Source organism: Anticarsia gemmatalis, chromosome 17, assembly GCF_050436995.1.
Source record: "Anticarsia gemmatalis isolate Benzon Research Colony breed Stoneville strain chromosome 17, ilAntGemm2 primary, whole genome shotgun sequence".
Lineage (NCBI taxonomy): Eukaryota > Metazoa > Arthropoda > Insecta > Lepidoptera > Erebidae > Anticarsia > Anticarsia gemmatalis.
The window spans coordinates 5,888,021-5,913,392 of NC_134761.1; the positions used below are offsets into that span (position 1 = coordinate 5,888,021).

At 33.6% G+C, this 25,372-nt stretch overlaps 1 protein-coding gene across 1 annotated transcript in view; it reads right to left on the reverse strand.

Annotated features, from left to right (window-relative positions):
- Positions 1-16,416, reverse strand: part of LOC142979746 (ADAMTS-like protein 4) — a 99,553-nt gene extending 83,137 nt beyond the window's left edge. Inside the window, exons 1-2 of the mRNA XM_076124882.1 lie at positions 16,169-16,416; positions 3,597-3,868 (exon numbers count right to left, since the gene is read on the reverse strand). Of these exons, the coding sequence (XP_075980997.1) occupies positions 3,597-3,637 (41 nt within the window). The 5' untranslated portion in view covers positions 3,638-3,868; positions 16,169-16,416. The remainder of the gene's footprint in view (positions 1-3,596; positions 3,869-16,168) is intronic.
- Positions 16,417-25,372: the final 8,956 nt, after the last annotated feature.

Sequence of the window (25,372 nt, forward strand, 5' to 3'; positions counted from 1 at the left end):
TGCGTAATAAAGTTGTAAACACGTCCATAAAATATTGTCATGTATTGATTAGCTGAATGTTGAAGTGTCGCAATTGTATATGAGCAATTAATAGCCACGCTGGGTCCATATACAATGGAGTAGGCCAACAGGAGCCGACGCCGACGTGGGCCAAAGTTTATGAATGCTATGCATGCGAGCCAATAGCCTTTGTCATAATATATTATTATATGCCGCACTAAAAGGCAATTCGTTTTATGTGCAATCCTTTACGAAGGAATCTACAGTTAGTGATTTCCAATACATGATATGATATCACTGGCCTTATTATGAAATTCCATGTTTAATGAGTGAACTCGCAAATAGCTGGGGCATCTTGATCTCTATAAACAGAAGCTTAAAACGATCACGTCAAAACATTGGTATACGGTGCCTACAATTACTTCTTTATCATCTACTCTACCCACGACCCAAAAATGTAGTTTCTCTTTATAATCAAATTACTTGGAGCGAATCGGGTCTCTATTAACATTCTGGATTAGGCCCACACAGGTTAGCAGATAATAAATAAACGTATACATTTTGACACCCTGGCCATTTCTCTGGTAAGTTGGGAAAGAGGCTGCTCTGGTTTGAGGTGACACAGAATTCGCCGAACCGGGCTTAATCCGGATCGCCCACAACACGTCCGCAGTCCACCATTCATAAATATCTAACCGCACAATTACGCAATTTAGATTAACACTTTAATAGTGTACTGAATTAAAACGCGTTTAATAGAGATAAAAGATTGCGCGGGAATATTTCTGGATGAAGGTTAAGAAACTCATGCAGACAGGTTTTTTATTTCCCAATAAATATGACTCATAATCGTACAGCAAATGGATATCAAGATACAGGTTTCACTTTACAAATAAAAGTAATAGGCTAAAAATGGTATAAAGTACTAAACGTTGTTATTGGAAGTACTTTTCACATGGAGGATCTATGCTAACAGCGTGCTGTTAGCAGAGAAAAATAGCTTATAATTGATTTATTACTTGCAACATCAAGCCATTTCTAGATTATGAGCTTCCATAAAAATTTACTTATATTTAGGAAAACCCAAACAAAAATCGAACAAAGAAATGTTTTGAGAAATGAGCCCTTGAGTTGAAGGTGTTATTATGTTTATACGTCATCATTTTCATACAACCCCTGAAGCCTTTTACTAACACCATAACCGTTACGCACACCGTTGGCGTAAAGTAACTGCCACGCTGTTGAGTGAATGGTGATAACCATTTGATTTTATCACTGCTCTTCCGACGCCTCATAATCACCAGAAAATAATTTACTCGACTAGCTACACAGTTGACCAAAAAAGGGATACTTTCGGAAAATGTCCCTGCTAGGATAAACGAAGACTTGTTTGCTACGGGACTAGTAATTAATCAACTAATTAAAATAGTTTCAAGAATGAATTAATGAAATCATAGCGCAATTTACAAAGTTACTTATTAATATCATTCACATAATTTTGTTTAGCGTTCCAAGCAAAATTTGACAAATAAAAAGCTTCCAATTCAGATATTTTGAAACGCTTTTGTTCAACCAGTGTTTATGTTACTTATAAATGTAGTTACAAGGGAGGAAATTACAGACGGACATATTTCTCGAGTACTTTTACATGTCAATACACACAACGTAGCGGTAGATTAATTGTGCACTATTGATTGGAATCTCGCTACAGATTGCGCGCGCTCGACCTACGCAGTTTGCTGTAAAGTTTCTATATTGAAAATATATACCTATTATAGTACTATATTGTTAAAACCATTGGCGTCCTCATTAGCCTATAAGTAATAAACAGTTTTTAAACTGGTTTAATGGCAATGTATAAAACTGCTTCTTTATTGGCATGCGCGTACATATTTTGTTTAAAATTAATATCTATTATTGTCAAACAGTTCCCGCTAGCCCCAAATTGCACCAGACATTAAGTTTTTAGGAAGCGGGAGAATTTGCCGGATGTGGGCTGTTTTTTACTCTTTGATTGACCAGCTAGCTACCTGCAAAAGGGCTAACAAGCTAGTAACTATGTTCTCGTTCTCAAACATTTTTCGGTAAATTTGTTCCTTGTTAAGTTATTAATCCTCCCTTTACTAAGTAGTCCCATTATGTATTTGCTACTAAACAGGAAAACGTTACCTGTTGCTACAGTTTAGCTATTTTTGAGTGTACAATAAATTGCCATCAAATGAATAACCACAAACACTATTATCATAGCCAATTAAGTAGCGTCACACCTTTGTAAGTCATCAAATAAATTTATTTCCGTACAAATTATTGAAGTAATGTTTTCAGGAATCAAATCCAGTCAACCATCAATGGAATATAAGAATCAAGCAGACTGTTCAACAGAACACAAAGACGAAGACGATGATTCTTCAACATCAGTATCAGAGAACGAATTCTTAAGAATTTCGGAAGACGTTGTTAAAAAAGATTTATCTTATGATGTACAATGGGAGGTGATAGGAAAGTCCATCGGCTACCAATTACGAGATCTAAGTAAACAGCAATACTTTATAGTTTCAAAACTAATTTCTGATGCAATTTACTATGGTAAATTAAACTACTTGACCGAAGTCTCACATATTGATCTGGGTGATGATACACAGACACCATCTATGTCCACAAATCTTAGACCACCGCCCAATCCGAGCCTTATGTTAAACGTACCAAAAAGGCAGCTGGAACCTATTGTAAAAGAAGACGATGATGATAATGATAGATCTGTAAATAATATAACTTTCCAATATTCTATGAATATTATTATGCTGGTTTAGATGTATTGTTTGTTATGTTTAAGACACACGAGTTTAGATGGCAAGTAAGCCATGAATTAAAACTTAGTTCTAACTAATCAAAAATGTTTTAAAGTAACGATGCTTATTCCCATTTATCCTATTTGTTAGTACTGTATAATTAAGACAGCCAAATTTATGAGTCGGTAGAAATCTAAACATAAAAAATAGATCATACATAATTAGATTATCTAAGATTAATCTAAACCTCCCGCGGGCTTCCTTCTATTCCACCTACTATGTTGGACACAATATTTCTTTTAAATACGACCACATGCCTAAGGCGCACCTTGACATTGTATTTACATAAAATAATTAACATTTCGCTATCACAATATAAATGACGTGAGTTCAAACTTGTTGAACAAGATCATATCGACGTTACATTTGTTTTAGAATTATACTAGAGCTTATACACGCATAAATATTATTTACGATCCTAAGATGCCGCATAAATACGATCATAAGTAGTGTAGCCATAAAATAAATCTTCAAAGACAATGAGCAAGGCGTTGGTAGACAGCTTCGTGTCTATTTACAATAGACAGACGTTTTATAGCGATTTGTAAATCATAATTGAATCTCGAGACTTTTATAGCTGTTCTGCTGTTGATTGGGCACTCAAGCACCCAACAATTTGTTTTGATAGTTGTAGAAATGTTTAGATAAACTATTAAACACCAATATAATGCAACAAGTCATAAGAATGTATTGTTGAAGTATTAGGTAGGTTGTATAATTCACTCAGAGCAGATGCTCAATACTCACATTATGAAAATGTAGAACAGAAGGGGCCCTTGAAACATCATGGCGGCACTATCGCTTCACATACGAACACCGTAACGAAATATCACTTATTGCGAGTGTCTATAGTGAAATGTTACCACTGAGTCACGCCACCGATTTAGCATTAGATTGAAATTTTAGTTGATCGAACTTCGTAGAACTGTACATAGATTGTTTTGAAGACAAAAGTTTCATGTTCCATGCTCATGTGACGCCGGTCATCTTTCGTAGACACGGCTCGGCGCGCCAAAGACCTGCGAAGAAAGGAAACGAGTAAATTATTCATGTCGGATTCTTAATGCAAAAATAACTGAATATCAAATGTGTGCTGTCAGAGCCTGGGACCGAGAATGGCGCCATCGGACAGATATTAAGCGTTATTAACACCAAATATGGAAATTATTTCCAATGTTTGTGTTGAAGGGAATAGATGATGTCTAGTTTGTTACTAGGCCCATGTTTCCTTAAGGCTACGTTGCACTTAAAGAAGGTACTTATTAACTTAGATTTATTATTCACAATACGTACAGATAAATAATATTAATCAGGGCGCTTTTTTATGCAAACATCAGAAAATAGGGCTTGATTTATTAAATTAGATTTCTCTCAATCCCACACAAACCTACAGGAAGTATGTATTTATCTGTGATGATGACCATCTTCAGAGAATTTAAATCGTCTGCTAACCATGTTGTATAGAGACCTTGACCAGCCATAACCGTCGAAAGAATTTCCAGACATCCATAATATTCTATCAAATAGGCACATCATTTATATCTTACCAACTTCAAAGTGGATTTGTTACAATATAAATCTGCAATATGATCGGATTAGCCGAGATTTCAACCTTGAGTCTTAAATCTGAGTTCCTTGAAACGTATTAGTTTGTTCCGTCGTTTAAATCATCCGGGGCTTTAAACAAAATCAAGTGTGTGAGCGTGTTCGAACTGGCAACATAGAAAAAAACACCGCAGTCAATGATCGATCAATTTATGACGTAAAACAACTGAGACTATAAATCGTGCGTGTATCTGAAGGGCATCTTCCCGATTCAAATACTCTACAGCTTCAATAAAACACGTGTTAATATCAGAATATTGCCTATGACTAATTTTAAAGGCTTTTAGCTGGCCTTGTTTACCTTATTTTATGAAAACACAATTATTTGCGCCCAATTTAGTTGTTTGTTATTGCTATTATTCATAGACTATCGCAAATTAGCTGCTTCATGGTCTATGATTGTATTGTAACAGGAAAATTTAGTAAAACAGGATTTTCCTGCTTCATGTAATGATCATCGGAATTAAAGCGTTTGACACGGCCCTTGTATAAAGCATATATTGAACTGAATTAACTTGCAGTTAACAACTACACGTCAGAATACAAAAAATCCTTTCAACTGTCTCGTTGGTTTAAGCGGCAGTAATGTGTGCTACTAAATCGGGTTTAGGTTTTTAAACGTTTAGTGTCTAGAAAGGAATCTAATAAAATACCCGGTGAATGTATTATATCAGAGTTTCTACATTTAGTTCGTCAATTAATTGTCTACAAAATCGATCAAATTCACATTAAAAAATACATCCATTGAAAAAAAGCTTTACATAACGAAAAGATATGTTTACAATACCTACCTCAGCCTACAAAATGATATTAAAACTATAAAAAAAAACTCATTAATCTTTTGTTCCAAAACCGTTACAGACGGAACATGTAAGTATTTCTATTTATAAATACTTGTAGGTACATGATTTAGCTTATCACAGATACTTAAGCTAGCAAAAAATTAAAACCAATCGTAGTTACAACAATTTAAAAATCTCATCGATATTTGTATAGATGTAGGTAATGACAAAAAGTCTACTGAATAGGTACTTACTCATTGAAAATTAAAATACAAGTATCACGGACACACCTATCAGTGATTCACAGTTCATTGTTACGAAACGTGATCTTATAACAGTTCAAGTAGCTGTTACACGTAACTGGTATCTCCTAAAAAATAATTAACCATTTTTTTACCTGTTCCAACGAATTTTTCATGATGACAAGACATATCGAATGATTAGAATTTTCTACACGATATAAAAAAATTGACGTTTCTACTGTCTGCATCACACGCCGGAGAATTTCTCTCTGGGCAGTAGTTTCTCAGTACCTAAGCTATTCCACTTCGAGCTCTAATAAAACAAAATAACCTATTATTTTTGAATAACAGACTATTTACGAGCTTGTGAAGAATTTTACTAGTCAATAATAAGTTAGGTACATGGATCTGCTAAAGATTTTGGCTCTGACCAAATTGATGAGATCCATTAACATTGCTCGATATACACGTCATGTCATAAACATATGATTTACATATCAGTATATATTATAATGGTTTCTTTTGTTAGCCGATAGGCATTTTGTAAATGTTTTTTATGTCGTACATATATTATAAATATTTCTTTAACAATAAAGTACAGCATTATGAGATCACGATCTAAACTGTAAATAGAATATATTTTTATATTTCTATGGCCACATTTTGTGCTACTTACTAAAGCTTGATCTGATTTACCTTTAAGAATAAATTGCTCCAGATCACCTTAAAACTAGAGTAATAAATATTTTAGAATAAACTTGAAACAATTACAACAGTAAATATCAAATGAATAAGGTTTGTCTCGATACTGGACCTCTTGGTCCCATTCTGGTCACACGTTAAGATAAAACTGTTATTTATTGGTTTGGTTCAATAAGTCATACAGCCATATTTCTATTCATAACAAGATAATAATAATATGTAGTTAAATATAACTAGAAATACGAATACCGATCGGCTTAGTTGGTGTTCATTTTTGGCCGATATCCGATTCCGTCTAGCACTGACATGATCCAGACGATACGATCTGACAGGTGACTCTCGCCAACTAATGGCAATGTGAAAATTCTATATTTAGCCTGTGATGTTCCTGTGATAGAAGCCACTTTCACGGAATGCAGATATTGGCATTGCAGGATCATGTTTTGATCAACTTATTTTTATAAGAATCAAAAATCAGTCAGCTCTCGAGAGTACAACTTTTTCAAATGCTAAATACTGGAAGATCTATTATTCATTTGTAAAAATAACGTGAATATGATAAAGTGAATTTTGGATTTATAAATCTCGAAATTTTCACGTTTTGGGCTTCTCGAGTCATTTATCAAAACGAAAGATGCGAAAGTTTAGTTTTTACGTATACATGTGCTTTACAAATGTCTGAAAGAAATCGGAAGACTTTACACATTGAAAAGAATACAAAGAGTTAGAAATTATTTTTACTTAAATTTGAGGCATAAACTTGTTCAGTATAATTGATTTAAATATTGTTTATGCGCTTTAATGTAGCGTTATATTTAGTGCCGACAGTGTCTAATATAACTCCGGTTACGATATTTGTACATTCTGGGCCATTTTCTGGGTGGTCATTCAGCATTTACATTTTCATGCCATATTTTACTTTAAAAATGCTTCTTAAATTTTATAAAATACATGCAAATGTAGTCTTCAACGATGTCCGAGCATCATTCTTTATAGTAACAATATTTATGACCACACTAATGATAACTATTCCGTCACAACTCGTTTTGTCTTCATCATTCGTTTGAGTTTCCATAAAAGACATTTAACATGGGTGTTTTAAAATCGTCCTACGCGAAATAACATGATATTAATATTTAATAAGATAATAAAATCCGGGTTTTGTTACACTGACTGGATCCGCGAAGCGATATTGAGTGGCGCTTCGATTTGTAATTCCAGATAATCTGCAATAAAACTGATCCTGTTTCAATCGTAAACAAATAAATTTTAATATGTACTATAAACCGGTATATTGATTTTAAAACCTTACAAATGTTTCTATTATACGAAATTTATTCGTCAGATATGTTAACAGTATTGACCAACTTTTACGAGCCATAATAATTCTATGTGACTCTATTAATACACGCATTTGCATGAAATAATTGTTGAATATTAATCTTAAAAGTTAAACAAGGTGCTTTCTTTTCCGATCGGATAGTTGATAAGTGGTTGTATTTATATTTATTTAACTAGATATTGGGTCAAGGAATTTCACTCCGGTAACGTGACCTGTGGGCGATAACAAATCAATATATCTGACGTTTCAATTTGTATATTGACACGTTTTTAATCTTCTCTCATTGTTTATGTGTTCGGAAGCTGCGTTGAGTTTGTCTTAATAAATATCTCTCATAGTTCCGAGTTATAGTTAATGCTCGAACGGGCGGCGCCCGCTGTAATGACTATAAATCTTCACCTGTCTTTGGTTGTTTCTTTTTCTTTTGACTTTGATGTGTATATCAACGAGACGTCCTATTACACTTATTAATCTTGTAGAATCGTGATGTGCTTGTGGTTTTGTTTTGATGGATGCAAGTATTACGTGCAAATGGCTGTTGATACGAAGAAAGCAAACTTTCAGATATGTTGTTAATAATTTCGTGCCACTTTTGTGACACAAATATTTTACATTTGTTTCATTTGCAATGTCCTATTACTCTTGATTATTAAATGATAATTTATTGCTATCAACTTCTCCACATTACGGCGTCTAATTAAGACCAAGCATCTATTAGATTTCAACATTTTTTATTTATTGAAATGTTCTATCCCTGACCGGAATTAGAAGAAATGGTGTCAAATCATTATTGTTAGAGCAATTGTCTAAGCAATGTGCGGTAACAACTGCACAAATATAAGCTGCCATGAACCAATTTACACGTTAAATATACGACTATTTAAACACGACAATACGTACAGACAAAACTATTATTTTACTATTATTCCGTACCCATTATTTGAAAGAATAAGGTATGTGACAAGTTATTTTCGTAACCAGTTCTGGTATCTTCGAATCTTAATATGAAAATTAATTAAACACGTTATCGAGGAATTTATTAAGAATAATCGTTAATAATTTAATCCTATCTATTTAAATTAGGGGTGATTATTATATTTTAATGTGTGATTTTGGACAGCTTGCTTAGTTTTAGTCGTTTGTTTGAAATAGGATACGTTTTTTCAATAACGTTTAGATTCGAATTTTCCGGCATAATCGATGTTCGAAACATATATTTTTTAATTTTTGCTTAGAATCTCTTTTCTAGGGCCAGCTATGTAAACGGTGAAGCAATGCTACCTTGGCTTGGTTTTTACGATGAATGATCGCTATTAACTTTACATATCAATACCAGTGGACTAGTGGGAAAATAATTGTCGCTCTTTGTATTCAAACAAATATTTATGACAGTTACTAAGGCTGTCAGGACAAATATCTCACGCAATATTTTTCTTTAGTTGACAAAGCTTTTCAAATAGAAAACGCCTTGGGTTCATTTTCAAACTAGCATATTTCTACGTCCCACTGCTGAAAAGACTCTCCCTTAGATTTCCAGTCCCATCAGTCGCTTGCTTAATAATTAAATTAAAAATATCACATTAGGTGTTTGGATTACGATCAAATCACCAACCGCTATATTATGTTATAAAATTATAGCATGTAAATATATTCTTTATGTGTTCAATAATCCTATCTTAATATCCTTACATCTGACATTATCTTAATTTATTTCGATATTTTAAAATCCGTAGCGTTAAAACGTTAGCTAAATAGCATTACAATAATCCTACTAATATTATAAATGTGAAAGTTTGTGAGAATGTATGTATGTATGTATAGATGTTTGAAACTCTTTCACGTAAATACTACTGAACCGATTACGATGAAATTTGGTATATAGGTAGCTGAAGACCCAGAATAACACTTAACACTTTTTATCCCGGAGTTCCCAAGGGATCGAGATTTACACGGGAAGGTTTTCCACGCGGACGAAGTCGCGGCCTCTAGTGAATCATAAAGACAGTGACCGATTATGCAGATTACAGTTAGGTAACACGTTATCACTGGATGTTCCGTTTGGTGTTAACGCGTGTAAATATGCGATTGCGTTGTTCACGTAATCTTTGCACAAGTCATCAGGTGTGAAATAACTGAGTTTCCTGAGAAGAACGTGGACCCTATTGATATAAACACGTCATCATTATTACGTAGTGAGCATTTAAAAATAAAACATTGATTCTGTATTTGCTATTTTTCAGGTTTAGATTTTGTGCTTCGATTCTATACCATAGTTCATTCATTTACTTTACATTGTAATAAATTACTTTGGTAGCTACTTATTTAATTTAGTAAGTAGTGCCTATTATTTATTAGAATACGGGAAGGTGAAATGCTTGTCGTGTTGATTCCTTAATCTAATATGTAATCAACACGCAACGCAAAAGTTTATAAGTTAAAATAGTGCCTAGTTAATTTTCCCCGGTTTCAAATTTCCTACACATACACAGTCATAATATTATTACTTCATAAAATTTTATATCCTCAACTATCTCTTCAGTGCGGATGTAAACAGCTACTTACAATAATACAGCAATATTACATTAACGGTGTTCGATAAATAAACAATTCATTCACTCTCTGTCGTAAGCGGCGCGCTGTAGAAAATATTCTAATACAATATGCGATAAGCGAACGTAATTGGGTTATCTGTGCACTACCCATCTCGTAAACAAATAGATTGTTAGAAAAATATACCTCATCCAGAGCAGACGGTGTTTCGTAACGCGTGCATAGTACATACTGATATTTTTATATGCCTCAAGAATGCTTGGCATTTTTTTATTGCCCATTTTCGAATTTTCGACTTTTAGAAGTCAGAATCTGTCGATAGATTGGTACAAATTACTATGTACGAAGTATAGGTTCTTCTTCTAAATTTTAATGCATTATTTAACAGGATTTTATAACAACTATGTCGTAACCGCGAAAGTGTCGTGAAATTCGCAACTTACAATCAGCTACTGCTTTCTTATTTGCAACATTTTTCATAATAACCTGTCAACAGTCGCTATTGACCATTGTCACATGAATATACTGATTGACTATACTTGTAAAGATTTTTTTAAAGAGGAACGTCGTTACTCAAATCGATTTCCATTCTATTCTTTTATAAAAAGTTTTTTTTTTATAATAAAGAGCGTCTACGTCTATGGTGTCTTTAGCGTGTCACCTAAAATTCCGAATGGCACGGTTTTTTTGTCATGACTCATGAACGTCAATCGTTTAAAGATTGTAAAAGTTTGAAAATAGCGAAAGTTGACATCGCACGTGATATTTTTTTCACCAACAATGCTATACAAAATTAATTGTATAAAAAGTAGCAGGTGCCATTTTTGTTCGTTATATTATGACAAATTCATAACATTTTTTACGAACTCTATTCGGAAATATTAAGATTGACAGATCAACTGTTTTATTTTATTTTGATCTCTCTGGTATAATATAACACATTTTAAAATAAGGACGTTTGAAAACTGTTAGCCAAAATGTATTCTTTTGTGAAGTTTTATACAGTTAGGTATGCAAAATAACAACTAAGATATAAATTGTAGGGCAATAAATCATAAAATCTCGAAACCAGTACAAGAATAATATTTAAATAATCAATTTTAGTTTATCAAGTCTCGGGTTAAATGGTTACTTGCTCAAAGCAATTATGTTGTACGAAGCAAAAACTTGAGTCCTTACGAAAGTGGTCTATAAGTGGAATCTTTATTGAGCCGACGTTTTACGGGATTTTTTTCTAATTACACTAGTTGTCCACCTTTCAATTACTGTCAGTATCGACGGCATAAGCACTAACACATTACAATAATAGACCTTTTTTCTAAAACAATAAAGTTTACACTTGTTTGTGGTAAATTATCGCGTTTTATCCTTCGATTGAAAGCCGTCGAGTGGCCAGTGTGGCCACACATGAAGGTATTAAAAAAGTGGTTTTTCATACAAGAGTTTTGAAATAGACGTACTAGTAAAATTGAATGCAATCATAATTTTCGAATTTACCGAGCTTACACGCGTACGAATAAAAATAGCGTGAAAAGATGGCAATAGGTGAGTAATTGCTTATCGATTGATCAGTGATTATCGTTATTACAGTCTAATCGACATCCGATTCAGGTTTTAGATAAATAAATGACAAGTGGTATTCTAACGGTTCTCACTTAACAAGTAGCTGTTCAAAAGTATAATTTAAATATGGAAGCCGAAGGTTTTTTATTCTTAGATGTAATACTTTTCAACCAGGATTTAAATTGAGCAATCTTAAGCTGACTAATTGTTTATTATTTCTTAGTAAAGCAGCCTTTACGCATCTAGTGTTAATTTTGACATATTTCAATTAACCACTTAATGTTGAGTTTTTAATTAATCTTCCGAGGAAATCTAAAAATAGATTCAATAAAAATAACTCTTTAGAACATAAATCCGTCAATAAAAAGAGTTGCTTGGCTATTTTTTGACTCTGATCTATTTTTACTATTTATTAAAGTTAATAGATATCTACGATTAGGTGCCATCGTTTGGCCAACAGAGTACAAGCTTTACTACACAATATATTCGTATTTGATATTAATGAAATATTTTTCTATTATTTTAAAATAATTAAGGTTATAACAATAATTAACAAGGAAATGAAATATATATTTCAATGTTGTCACCTTAAACGTTAATATACTGTTACTAATTAACGTATTTGCCTTACAACAGGACGAGACCATTAATCACTATGTTTAAAGAGTATATAAATAAAAAATACATCATTTTGAGAGACGTCTCGAGACATGTCTAACATAAAAACAGACTTAAGTGACCATATTAGCCTAAAGGAACGTGTCATTTATTATATTTTAATTAAACCAAAACCTACTAAATATTCCTAAACATTAATAAATTATTGAAAAAAATAAATTACTGACAGCCGGATACATGGAAAACAGATTAATTTATAGTTTGTCTATGACATCTAACAAGTATAATCTGTGGTAACAATCCGTAAATCATGATACTAGTTCATTTTTAAATTGGCGAACAACGTAAATGATTCATTGAATGTTATAAAATATAACTGCACGTTTGGCGCAGTGGTTTAAGCGGTCACCTCGCCGCAACAACCGTAGCGCCGCGTGTGGTGGGTTCGAATCCTACCCGGGACAAATCTTTGTGTGATGAGCACGAGTATTTGTTCTGAGCCTGGTTGTCAATTTATCTATATAAGTATATATTTAGAAGTATATAAGTATGTTTATCAGTTATTTGGTTACCATAGTACAAGCTCTGCTTAGTTTGGAATCAAATGACCGTGTGTGAGTTGTCCAATAATATTTATTTATTTATTTATTTATTTATATTCTAGAGAATATCAGTTACATGCAATGGATATCTCAATAAAAATTATGAGTTTCAAGGCAACTTCCGCGAAGCCAATTTAAAAGTTATACGCAACGACAACCTGGCCTGTGTTATTTATACACTAAACTAATTAGAAATGTGTCATCTGGGATATTTGTTACGCAATCCTCCGAAAACGGTCGGCAAGCGGGGAATACATAAACATCGATGGAACCGCATAAACCGAATTCCTAACACAAAGCCGCAACGAAAAACTATTACCGTACACTCATTTGCATAAATTGCGTGCGAACAAAAGCATTTTTTCAAATAAATATGTAACCTTGAAATTCAAAACAAATATAACAATAACAAGAGCGCATGAATGCCGACAACCTGCCCTTTCGTATCACAGTTCTTATCGCAAAACTAGCGACCTACATGCAAGAGTCCAATAGAAAAATCACACGATCAGACCCGTTAAACCATCCGTCGATATGTTATCGGTGCCCTAAAACATGTCACAGGACTGCACTGCGAACTAATGGAGCCCATTTAATATACATAGCAGATCGATTCACACGCCAGCTGATACTCACTGCAATTTTATTCGTATTACTCTGTGAATGTTCATTGCACATAATCTCAACGCTGAAACTAAATATTGTATCGACGTATTGAAATTATTTTCTACTATTTTTTTCAACATATTTCTTGAGGGCATGCAAGGTCCCCGCACTTGACAAGCATGGTGGACTCAGAACCTAACCCTTCCCTCGTTTGGGAAAAGACCCTTGCCCAGTAGTGGAACGGTGACGGGCTGAAAAACGTTTTCGATAGTATTCTGATTGTGGTTAAAATGTATACTCTTCATTAACTGTACCTGCCGCAAAGAAATAAATACTCTCTATAAGTAATACAAGTACTGGTACAATTGACGAGAATAAATGTGATTGCATCCAGCGCCTGTAGGCTTGCTACTAAGCAGAGGCCGAACCAAGACCATCCATTCAATATACATGTGTGCATTACATCTTCGTTTGTCTGAAGCGCCCATAGCCAGTTGCGCTCACCGGTAGACAAACGATCTGTGGGTTAAGCAAACCTTGGCACGGTCATTCTATAGATGGGTGACCGCATTGTAGTATTTGAGCTGGGTGTCTCCGTGCTTCGGAGGACACGTTAAAAGTCGGTCCCAGTTGTTGTCAATTAAGATAACAGTCGCTAAACCACGTCAAAGGCCTTTGGGTTTGAACAATTTTGACACTAGATTGACCACTAACCATATGATAAGAAGAAGATCTTCGTTTGTAAATTTATTGGCAATTTAGTGTGAAATGTATAAGGAACCGGTCATCCTTGATCAAGGCTCGATAACGCCGCGAGCGCACGCCGCTTTAGGGATTAGGATTCTAAATATTTGATTGGATATTTATCTATAACTAGATAATGCCCACGGCCTGGTATTAAGGGTGCCGTAACGGGATTTGATACAGTACTGTATTTTGTTCAAAGACTAGACACACTTCCACAAATTGTTGAAATAGATTAATATTGTTTGAAGTCATTAATAAATTAGGACAACATCAGTTATGAGCAACAAATCAATTTGATTTCAGTATGTAATAGATAAACTAAATCAATAAAATGACATAACTTTTGATATCCCGCCGTAGGTCACGATGCTAGTCCACAGTGCATTAACCTAAGCATAAACTTCATTAAGATTACTAAAACAGTTGAAGTACAGTATGTTTTTATCAAACTATGTTAATTATGCAGAAATGCTTACGTTTATGAATCATAAGGTGACGTCATCGTTGCACTGTAGTTGTTAATTGCAAGAGTAAAGAAATTGTTGTACACTACTTACTACATGCCGACGTAATTGGGAACGGAAGAAACGAATGTGTAACTGAGAACATGCTTTTGTTTTGGATTTAAACTATTGCGGGGAACGTAAAACGTTGGTGTTGGATATTGGAAAAATGTTATTCTTCGATCAAAGAATATTGGAAAGCTGAGTGTAGAGTTTAGACAATATCTAGTCGACTAATATTAAAAATTTATTGGAAAATAAAATACAATTTCACGTAGGAAATTGTTACAAAAATGTTATGTTTTTAGCCGACTTCAAAAAAAGGAAGGTTCTCAATTTCATTGTATTTTTATAACAACGTTAACATAGAGCTTTATGTAGTTTTAAAAGTTTGTTTATGTATTAGATTTATTTCTAATATTATATGGTCAATAAGACTAAAATAACCTAGATAGGACAAGTTCCAGTCTAGCATTACCAGACGTAATAAATACCACTATTAGCTGAGTTAGCTCATATATCATCCACCGGATGCATTTCATACAATAATTATTCAATAGAAATCAGTAATTTACTTTTAAAATATACCTCCTAGTAAAAATACACACTGTATTTAAAATATAATAGGAAACCATGGCGTGAATACAATATTTTGAAAGTCATTGAATCAAATACCGCAACACAATACATATGTCATAAAACATTATTATGATCTATTAACACAGCAAAAAATAATTGTTCGCGCTTTTTATCCTCCGATGTAAAGTTGAGTGGTCATTGTCCTGACCAGAAATGCTTCAAGGCATCAAAAATGACAATGTCACTGATAACTATATCAATTTAGACTTATAAACTCATGACATCTTATTTATGTCGACAAAAAACGCAAAAAACTTTTGCTTACATTCATTAAGGACGAATATAAATGGATAAAAGCTAAATGACCATTGGAAAAAACTATCGGTACTTGTATAAAATTATAACTGGGAAAATTGACGTAAACATTATCGATCACAGCTGATCGATAAAAAATCGCCGATAAAAAGTACCGATCGGATAAATCGATACCTACCTCATGTCACTTGTCTCATAACTCGTTTGAATAAATTTACATATTAATGAATGAATCCCATTAACTAATTAAATATGATATAATTTTAATCGTCTTTACGTTACATTTAACAGTTTTATAGATAATTTGATGCTAATTACACGCCATTTCCTATGAGATTTTTAACACCTTTATACCTGACGAAATCGACCGCTTATAATTTTATATCGCCTGTATTAAGTGTAAATGTTCCTAAATTACCGACATAAACTTACTATGTACATTAAACGGTTAAGGTTAAACGTTGAACTCTTGTCTGCCATGCGATCGTAAACCTCCATTGATTAATTTTCAGTATCGTATTTAACGTAAACATTAATGTTAATTTATTGAAAAGTATACTAACCTTTCAATTACGGGTCAATGGAAAAGTCATTCACTGTTTCATTCACAAACTAAAGTAAAAAAAAAAACAAAAAACAAAACTGTGGTGTGAAAAGATCAATTGAAAATTGGAACGGAAAGTTTTTTTTTTATTGTATGGTTTTGTATCACTAGTTGTAAAGTTGCGTGCTTATATTGTGCCGCGTGGTCGCCGCGTCGGGTGTCGCGCTGCGCGTCCTATCACGAACGCGCCTTGTCGTCGACTATGAACGCCTCTCGTATGAACCGGCATAAATTCAACTACAATTTTACTTTTGTATGCCTCACTCACCTATGTATGTACTGACGAAATTCCTAAATTGAAATATGCATGCTTTTCTTTGTGGATTTTCGTTACAATGGGCTGCTATTAGATAGGTTTGTAGTACCAAACCTTGTGTAGAATGTTATCATTTAAGATAGCGATCTCTACATTCTGTTGTTGTTGACAGATTGAGAAAGGAAGTTTATGTTTGTGTATTAAATTTCTTTAAATAAATCTTATTTCAAAATATTTTTTTGTATCAATAACAGTAGGGTTTCTTAAATGAAACTCTAGTTAAATAAAACGGTTGTTACATTGGCATGTGCCAAACTGCCAATATAGAGTCGTCTCTACATAGAGCAGTGGTATCGGCTGAAGTGTTTCGTTTCCCGTCCATCCGTCAATGTCCACGTTCATTTCCTAGTAACAGGAGATTGTTTACCAACTAATTATTAATTACACTGTTTCTGCGTATTTATAATAATGTAGAGAAAATAGTTTAGTTATGAATGAATGTTTTGCAACTGAGATTTCAGACAAAACGTTTATGGTCCAAACCATATTCCGCTTTTTTATTCGCGGCAATTGATAAGATTTATAGGAAATTATTTAGTTGTTAAACTTTTTAGTAATAATTGATTCAACGCTTATTCTAGTGAAAAGAGAAATAACTCATTCGAAAAAGTCCAAATGTCAAGCCCAAATTCAAAGGTTAGGTTATGATAATGGTATCGAAAGTTCAACTCTACGGAATAAAAAAAATAAATTACAGGTGTTGACTGCCAGTATTCTAATTCCATTCAATTCGCACCTCGAACAGTAGCGTAAACTGAACGAATAGACAATTAATAGTGCACTGTAAACTTTCACACGTGGACACGCGCCGTTCATTCGTTCACTCGTTCATTGCTTCACAGTAGTTCACAGGGCAGTGTCAGGAATTTGTCAGCATTCTTTATTGAAAGGTGTCGCGCCGACAAAAGACATCGCACGGGTTTGTGTGACAAGTGACTATAAAAACGATATTAAGGTTATCGAAATCACTATTGACGGAGGAAAATTATTGTCTCGATGAACTATTTATTTTATTAAGTAAAATATTAGCTTATGTGGGCTATTATATGCAATTTTTATATATTTTAATATATAAAAATTGCATATAATATATTATATAAACATTCGGAAGTAAATCGACAAATAGCGCCCAATTTATTAATTAACTAACTGACCCGCGCAACTTCGCTTGCGTCACATAAGAGAGAATGGGTCAAATTTTTCCCCGTTTTTGTAACATTTTTTACTGGTACTCTGCTCCTACTGGTCGTAGCGTGATGATATATAGCCTATAACCTTCCTCGATAAATGGGCTATCTAATACTGAAAGAATATTTCAAATCGGATCAGTAGTTTCTGAGATTAGCGCGTTCAAACAAACAAACAAACAAACTCTTCAGCTTTATAATATTAGTAAGTATAGATAAAAAATCCGTTTTAATAATTAATATATAAATGTTAAATTTGAAGATTCTTATGTACAGAATAACTTAAATGAATATTATTAAATGCCTACTCTCCACAAGTTCCCCGAAATTACTCACTTCAACCACACCTATGTAACAAAAAGTAAACAATTTCATCGAAGCTGAGCTTTCAGATAATTTAATGACACATTATGTAATGAATAAAAAACGTGTGTTACATAAATTGTAGAGTTAATAGCGATATTGAATATAAACATAATCAAAGTAAACGAAGAAAAATAAAATGTAGTTGTTATCATTAAAAATTAAACATCTTTGTATTGCAAACAAAAAAAATCTACATGTATTTACTCACCCTCAAATATAATAATAATACAAATAAAAGAAAATATGCGGAAAAAAATCTTCAAAAATCAAGTCGCTTAAGATATGCTGATATGAAAAAAAATCACGTCCTTGCCCCAGAAACATTCGAACAGATATTGTTTGATACTATACTATCAGAAGATAAAATTTTAAATCCACATTTTCAATAGATATGTATTTAAGATGCTGTGATAGCCGTAAGGTTTATTTGCATTCTTCATCAAATACTGAGCACTCACATACTTGGTATTTTGCGATAGTTTTCCTCGAACACAAGCAATAATCAAATAAGAAGTTTTTTCCCCGATGCAGTACCCTGTTACCTTGATGCACGAGATACCTCTCGTGGGTAGAAAACGCTTTGATGCATTAAGTCCATCCATGTACCACTACTGTACAATTATCAATTTAATTAAATAAATAATTAATGTGTGTACTGTAGTGAATGCAATCCCGATCTCGCGGGATCCCGATCTCGCGAGATCCCGTGTATTTTTTCGGGATCAATCCCGAAGCATAATATGACGAGATCCCGTTCGGGATTGTCGGAAAGGGCATTTTCAGCAGCTGGGTACATTGCAATAGACTTAAGATGCCGATTAGAAGCTCATACTATTGATACACTTTGTATTTTAAGAGGCTACTTTCAAATCGCATCTGATTACTTTTTATTTTGATCTCCTGGAGCTACACCTACTTTTTTGATTATGTTCATGTTATTACACCTGTTAATTATGTTACGTTGTTAGTAATATTGAAAAATAAAGGCTTTTATTTTCTTTCAAATAATAATTTATTGCATTCACCACACTATCACACACATATTACATTAAACAAGGCGTTCGAATTGTATTATTTTTACTAACTAGACGGGATCCCGAAAATCTCGGGATCCCGCGGGATTGATATTTCTGATCGCGAGGGATCTCGAGTTGACGATCTCGAGTCGGGATTGCATTCCCTAGTGTACTGCAGACCTCATAACTCGGTTCCCATCGTAAAATATTTTATTAGATCACGAAGCATCGGGCAAAAATCACAGCGCAATCGAGTAAAATAAGAAGCTTTATACAGAACGTTATAGGTAAAATAAACTATTTAACCCGTTAATGTCTGCTGGGCAACGGTCTCCTCCCGTAATGAGGGAGGGGTTATGCCTTGAGTCCACCATGATGGCCAAGTGCGGGTTGGGGTCTTTGCATGCTTTCAAGAACTGTTCTAAAAAACTCTCAAGCATACAAGGTTGCATCACGATGTCTTCCTTCACCGTTGGAACAAGTGATGATAATTTCCAATACACACATAACTTCGAAAAGTCATTGGTGTGTTGCCTCGGATTCGAACCTGAAACTACTTGCGTGGGAGTACCAACTAATTCCACTCGGCTATCACTGCTCTTCCAACATTATAGGTAGAAAGGTAATTCTTCACCTACTTACACATTTTCACGAACAAATTGGTACAGGAAGCTTAAATTAATTACGTTAACGATTGGTTGCTGACCGGATCCAAGCGTCTCAGTTCACTCCATTTTAAACACTTCTACAATTTATTGGAGCATGCGGTTTTCATCAACATGTTTTTCTTTATCGTTTAAAGTCTATAATAAATTTATATTGTGTATAAATTTGTAAAACATTCTCCGGTCGAGCTGATCGTTTACGCTCGATGGCTATAACCATCGTGCCTATCACCGCACCAATAACATACTTATAATAAATAGGTACTGCCCGTGATTTCGCTTGGAAAGATTTTCCATGCTCTTTTTATATCTTCTATTGAAAAACTATCTAGCCCTTAACGATTTTAAGACTAGACTAGACTAGACTGCTAGTCTATCTACTATCAAGTCTTTAGACTACTACGGCGAATAATATCAACTCCTACTATTCAAACCACTTGTCTAAATTTACTAACGACACAGAAATAAGATAGAATTTGGAGATGATACGATCAGTTTCAATAAAATAAGGTAGATATGCCAAAATCAATAGGCCAACAGCGATTGATAATATAAGAAAATAATACAAAATGATAGTTATTACATAAGAAGCACCAGCAAAAAATATGCCTACCAACTTACTCATAAATTAGCTTTACTTGCGTTTGAAAGATTTAACTTATCTGCTCTGATTAACATCTCCACAAGTAATATTATGTTTACCTACTCTCAAACATGTACCTACACGTCATGCAAAAAATCTCATTCATAATGTATAATGTTTGTTACACGTAATATTTCATTCATCTTGTGCAAAAATGTTTAGTTTAGCAAAATTATGTTCAACAGAGTATGTAGAGCATTGCACTCAAATTTTGATTTATAATTAGGCTTAATTGAAGTAGTATTAATCTTTGATCTTATTTTTGGTATTTTATTTGTTTCTTTAGTCCATTTTACGGCTCCGCTTTTAGAAAATAAAGGATTACCTTGGCGTGCAGAAATACACAATAATATGGGTAAATCCTGATCAGTGGTTTTCTGAAATGTATTCAGCAGTACAAACTTTTAAACCCGGTACTATCGAGTTTCTTAACTTAGACATTCAAAATCTATTTGAAAAATAGTTGGAAAAATAGTCCCTGCGGCACCTGCCGGAAGAGCTTATCAGTTTTTCTTTCAAAATTTCTTAATAATTGGCCGGTTTCTATGTCGGTATTCAATAGTAGAGGCGAACCGCCCCATAGGTCACGCCTAGTCTCCATTTATATCCACCGGAGTGACCCGCGTCTGCGTCGATCGTCCACTGAAATCAGACTGGAGACAATACGAGCAAAGGTAATGCATACTAACTGTTATCGTTCTTTTATTTCACAAAACTGTTTGTCTTGCAGCGAAAGTTTATAATATTAAGTAATAATATCTGTTAAAATTAACGACACAAACATTTTATTACCTAATTAGAATCAAATAACATGTCATAATTCAGCTATCTCGATGCGCCATGATCGTAAAACTTACACTCTTGCTTTCCGATTTATATACGTATAAGTTTTATTGCTGCTATTCATTACATTCTAAATAGCAATGAAATGATTTATTACTTGCTAATTGCATTATCTTGTGAATTGCAAATATTTGTACACTTAAGTCAGTGACACACACATTCAGATATTGGTAAAATGTATTCAGTTGTTTTTTTTCTCTCTCATATTTAATTTACTTTTTGTATTGAGACTTGTATTTTTTTTAATTTTAATGTTCCTATTTGTAGTAGTCTCCGCGACAGGTAGTATTATAACTTAACTTATTTTATTGTTTGATTTGGCGGAGACTGCTGTGTTCTCAGTTAGCTTTTGCACTTGTTATTAAAAAGATTTAACTTTTTTTTGTATGGGGATTTATTGTTGCGAAATCGGAATTAAGTGGATGCCTTTATCACTGAGTAACTTACTTTACTATTTGGTCTTTAAGAAAATAACTGCAAAGTGAGGTGCATTAACACTGTTCCGCTGTCCGGAAAAAACAAATCTGAGTAACAAATCTTCAGTGAAACCTTTACTTTAAGGACGAGTTTCCCAGCTTATGGATAACTGTCGGATAAACTTTCAAGAGATAAAGTGAGAGGCCTGATAGAGTTACCGATAGTTATTCAAAAGTATTGAAACCGGGACTAAGGTTTACTTTCAAAACACTTCGCAAGTAATGGTTAAGTAAGTCATTGAAGGTTTTTGTTTAGTAAACTAATCCTTATTTGCTGTATTGTTTATACGTAGTCCACAATAATTGATTGTTACTTGACACGTGAACGACGGACTGCTTTGCGAGTTGCGACGGTTTTGTGTGGACAAATGGTGTGTTCTGCTTTGATCTTTGTTATTACTACCGACTGATGAACGATTTAGCAGAAATATGGGCTCAAATATTTGCGCTAACTCTACTTTCAATTATTAATTTATTACGTACTTCTGTGAACTTGGTGACATGCTTTTATACCAACGTAGACGAAGAATTTCCATATTTCTATGATGTTTGGATGTTTATTACTCATCAACAGAAGATAAGCATGCCAGAACTTCTAATCGAATTTTTTAATTACACGTATGATTATTTTTACTTTGGGATTTTTATCACTCTACAGTAGTTTAGTTATCAGCTAAATTGAAAGTTTTACGTAATTTGTCGATGAATATTGAACTTATGCTTAAAATATACAACAAATTTCAACTTTTCTTATTCATAATGATGACTCAGAAATGATGTAAGTATATAAGAATGTAGATAAATGATACATTGGTTGATTAGTTTCTTATGTCTTTTATATCTAATTGATTCAATATCTGTTAGATGTAATACACGATATCCTGATAGATAGTTTTATAGCTACATATAATGTCACCGATACAAAACATATCGATTTATGAATAGATTAGAAAATAAATAGATTATGATATTAGATTAAAGTCAAGCAACTAAACACTTACGGTTTTGCTTAAGTTACATATAGAATGTTTATCTATGATAATGTGTGACCAATAATTTTGAACATAATCTCCAACTTTTTTCTCGTAGAGACTAGCTGTAGACTAGTGGAGACCTACATACCTACATAATAAATAGATATAGACAGCTGGAAGCAGGTTACGGTAACGTTAAGGGCTTTGGCTAACAGAGGGCAAAAGAGACTGATAGTAATAGTCTAAACCCCCCCCCCCCCCCGTTTTGGACCCTTGCCCAGTGTGATAGCTATGGGTTAAAAAAAGTATTTTCTGGTATCACGATATCACACCACACTTTAAAACCAATAAGATTGAAGCCATTTCACCAAACACACCTTTAACGCATTGACCACTAGAAACACAGATCAGTAAAGAGCCCACCAGTCCTAACACGAGTAGGTTGAAACACGAGCTTACGCCCAAAGACGTGTAGTTTCTCACGCCCGGCAGCGTCGGGTAATCGAACACTGAGCAATATCATCTATCACATTCGTTACCGAATTCTCCAACACCTTATTAGTGCTTTTCATCACTAAATATAACCATTAGCTGTGGTTTTGTGGTTCAAAATTAAAGGTATTAATGTCCGGATGACGGCGTTATATTAATTTTGAAGATTGATTGTAGTTACCGAAAATTGGTGGTTAAGGCTAAGTGTTCATTGAAAATAGAGAAAGTATGGAGAATTTAACCAAACAAACTAAATAGAATATGGTATTTGTTTTTAAAAATCGATCACTGAAAAGTAACATCATCAGATCGTCTTTTGTCTTAAAAACTTACTCTACTAGATTCCAACCTAAAATTTTCCTACGGTTTTAAGAAAATTTATTAACGACAATACAACATAATAATAGAAATAGTGATTACGTGATGGGGAAGAGTCTTAAGAATAGTAGACCAAAGGTTTTAATCTTTAACAATAGAGTCATTGTAAAAACGAAGTTCCCTAACCCTAATTGACATGCCATTTATTAGCGCAAATAATGATATATTTCACATAACAGATTACCTCAACTAATTGAGAAGTTCAAACTGTTAATTAAAATGAATTAATGTTTTGATGAAAGTTTTACTCTCGATGTGAATTGACATGTTTGTTATAGACAAAGGAAGGGGAACTTTAAGTAGGTCGACGCCATTGAATTATAGGCTTTTGTATCGACCTTTTTGTTTTACGATGTAAACAAACATTTTGAAGGAATATACGCCGCAAATAACCTATAACATCATTATTGTTATGATGCGGTTTCGTTAGATTGAACTGATAGAAATGTTGGCTAATGCTCTACGTAGGTAATATTTGTGTGATGATTTGCACATGAACTGTAAAGCCAATTGTCTATAAACTTTGGAAAACCAATCACATATTATGTCAAAAGGAGATTGTTATTGACTGAAGACTACTTTACGTTAAGTTCTTTTGGCATTCTGACTTTATTATGAGAATTGTAAAATCTAGTTCAAATCACTGCTTTATACTAAGTCCCACATATTTTGGAATTGAAGTTTGATGAAAGGATTTAATAACAATATTTACACGTGGATAATATCGCCCACAACAAATGTACGTCTTTGCGTCGTTACCAGACTTTCAATCAGTATTGAAAATGCTATATTTGTCTCATCTTACTACAACAATTTTGTCATAATTTAAACCACTTCCACAAACATTTGATAGTAAACCAGACTTTATTAGATCAGGCCAGCTCTGATAATATAAACAAGAGTATCCTATTAATAGTCATACGGTATCTGGTGGGCGCTGCGGACAGGCTCATTAGCCGGGGCGTCGAATACGTCATGTCACGATGATGTGTCGCGAAAGTCGCTAACTGCATCTGACGAGCCGCCTGGTGACGCCACTGTCGTAGCGCCGTCTGACGCTGCACGTGGACCAACTGAAATGAGTAGAGTCGATGAGGCTACTTCTTTTAGGGTTTGTTTTTTGTTGGGTATTTGAATGTCTTCTCAAGGTAGGAAAAGTTTATAACACGAATTTTAAACAAAGAAAATATATTTAAAAGCTTAAAAAACAAGTCCAAACTTTAGCTTGAGGGACTCAAGCCATCGGAATGGAAATTTATAGGAATACGGCAATCGTATAAATATGATTTGTTTTGTGTTTCGTTTTTTCAGGCTCATAGAAGTAACTGACCTGCTGTCTCACGCAATGGAAGAACGCATAGTTTGCATATATTTTCTAACTTATTTATGAATTTATTTACAGGAGTGTGTGATCGTCAAGGTAAATAAATACCTACGATTAAAGTTTGCTCATTGAAAGCCTTCTGGCAAAACAGCAATACAGGTTAAACAGCAAGATCATAATTTTCTCATTAATATTGTTATACTAGAACACGCAGTAAATAAATATTCGCTCTGCAGGTATGTCACATTAATCAATCGGCCTGGCGGGGATATATGCTAGTTTTGTGCTTTGCGCATACAAATATCATCTATGCTGTGAGCTAATTTGTTAGGACATTTTCCCATCCGTTTGCTTTAAACATCGTAATTATTATTAAAATTATTCAATGACTATTTTGCACGACAAAATATGTAAAAGATGTTACATGTAAGATATTGAATTGACTCAATTTAACATACATATTTTTTAGATTTCATTTAATAA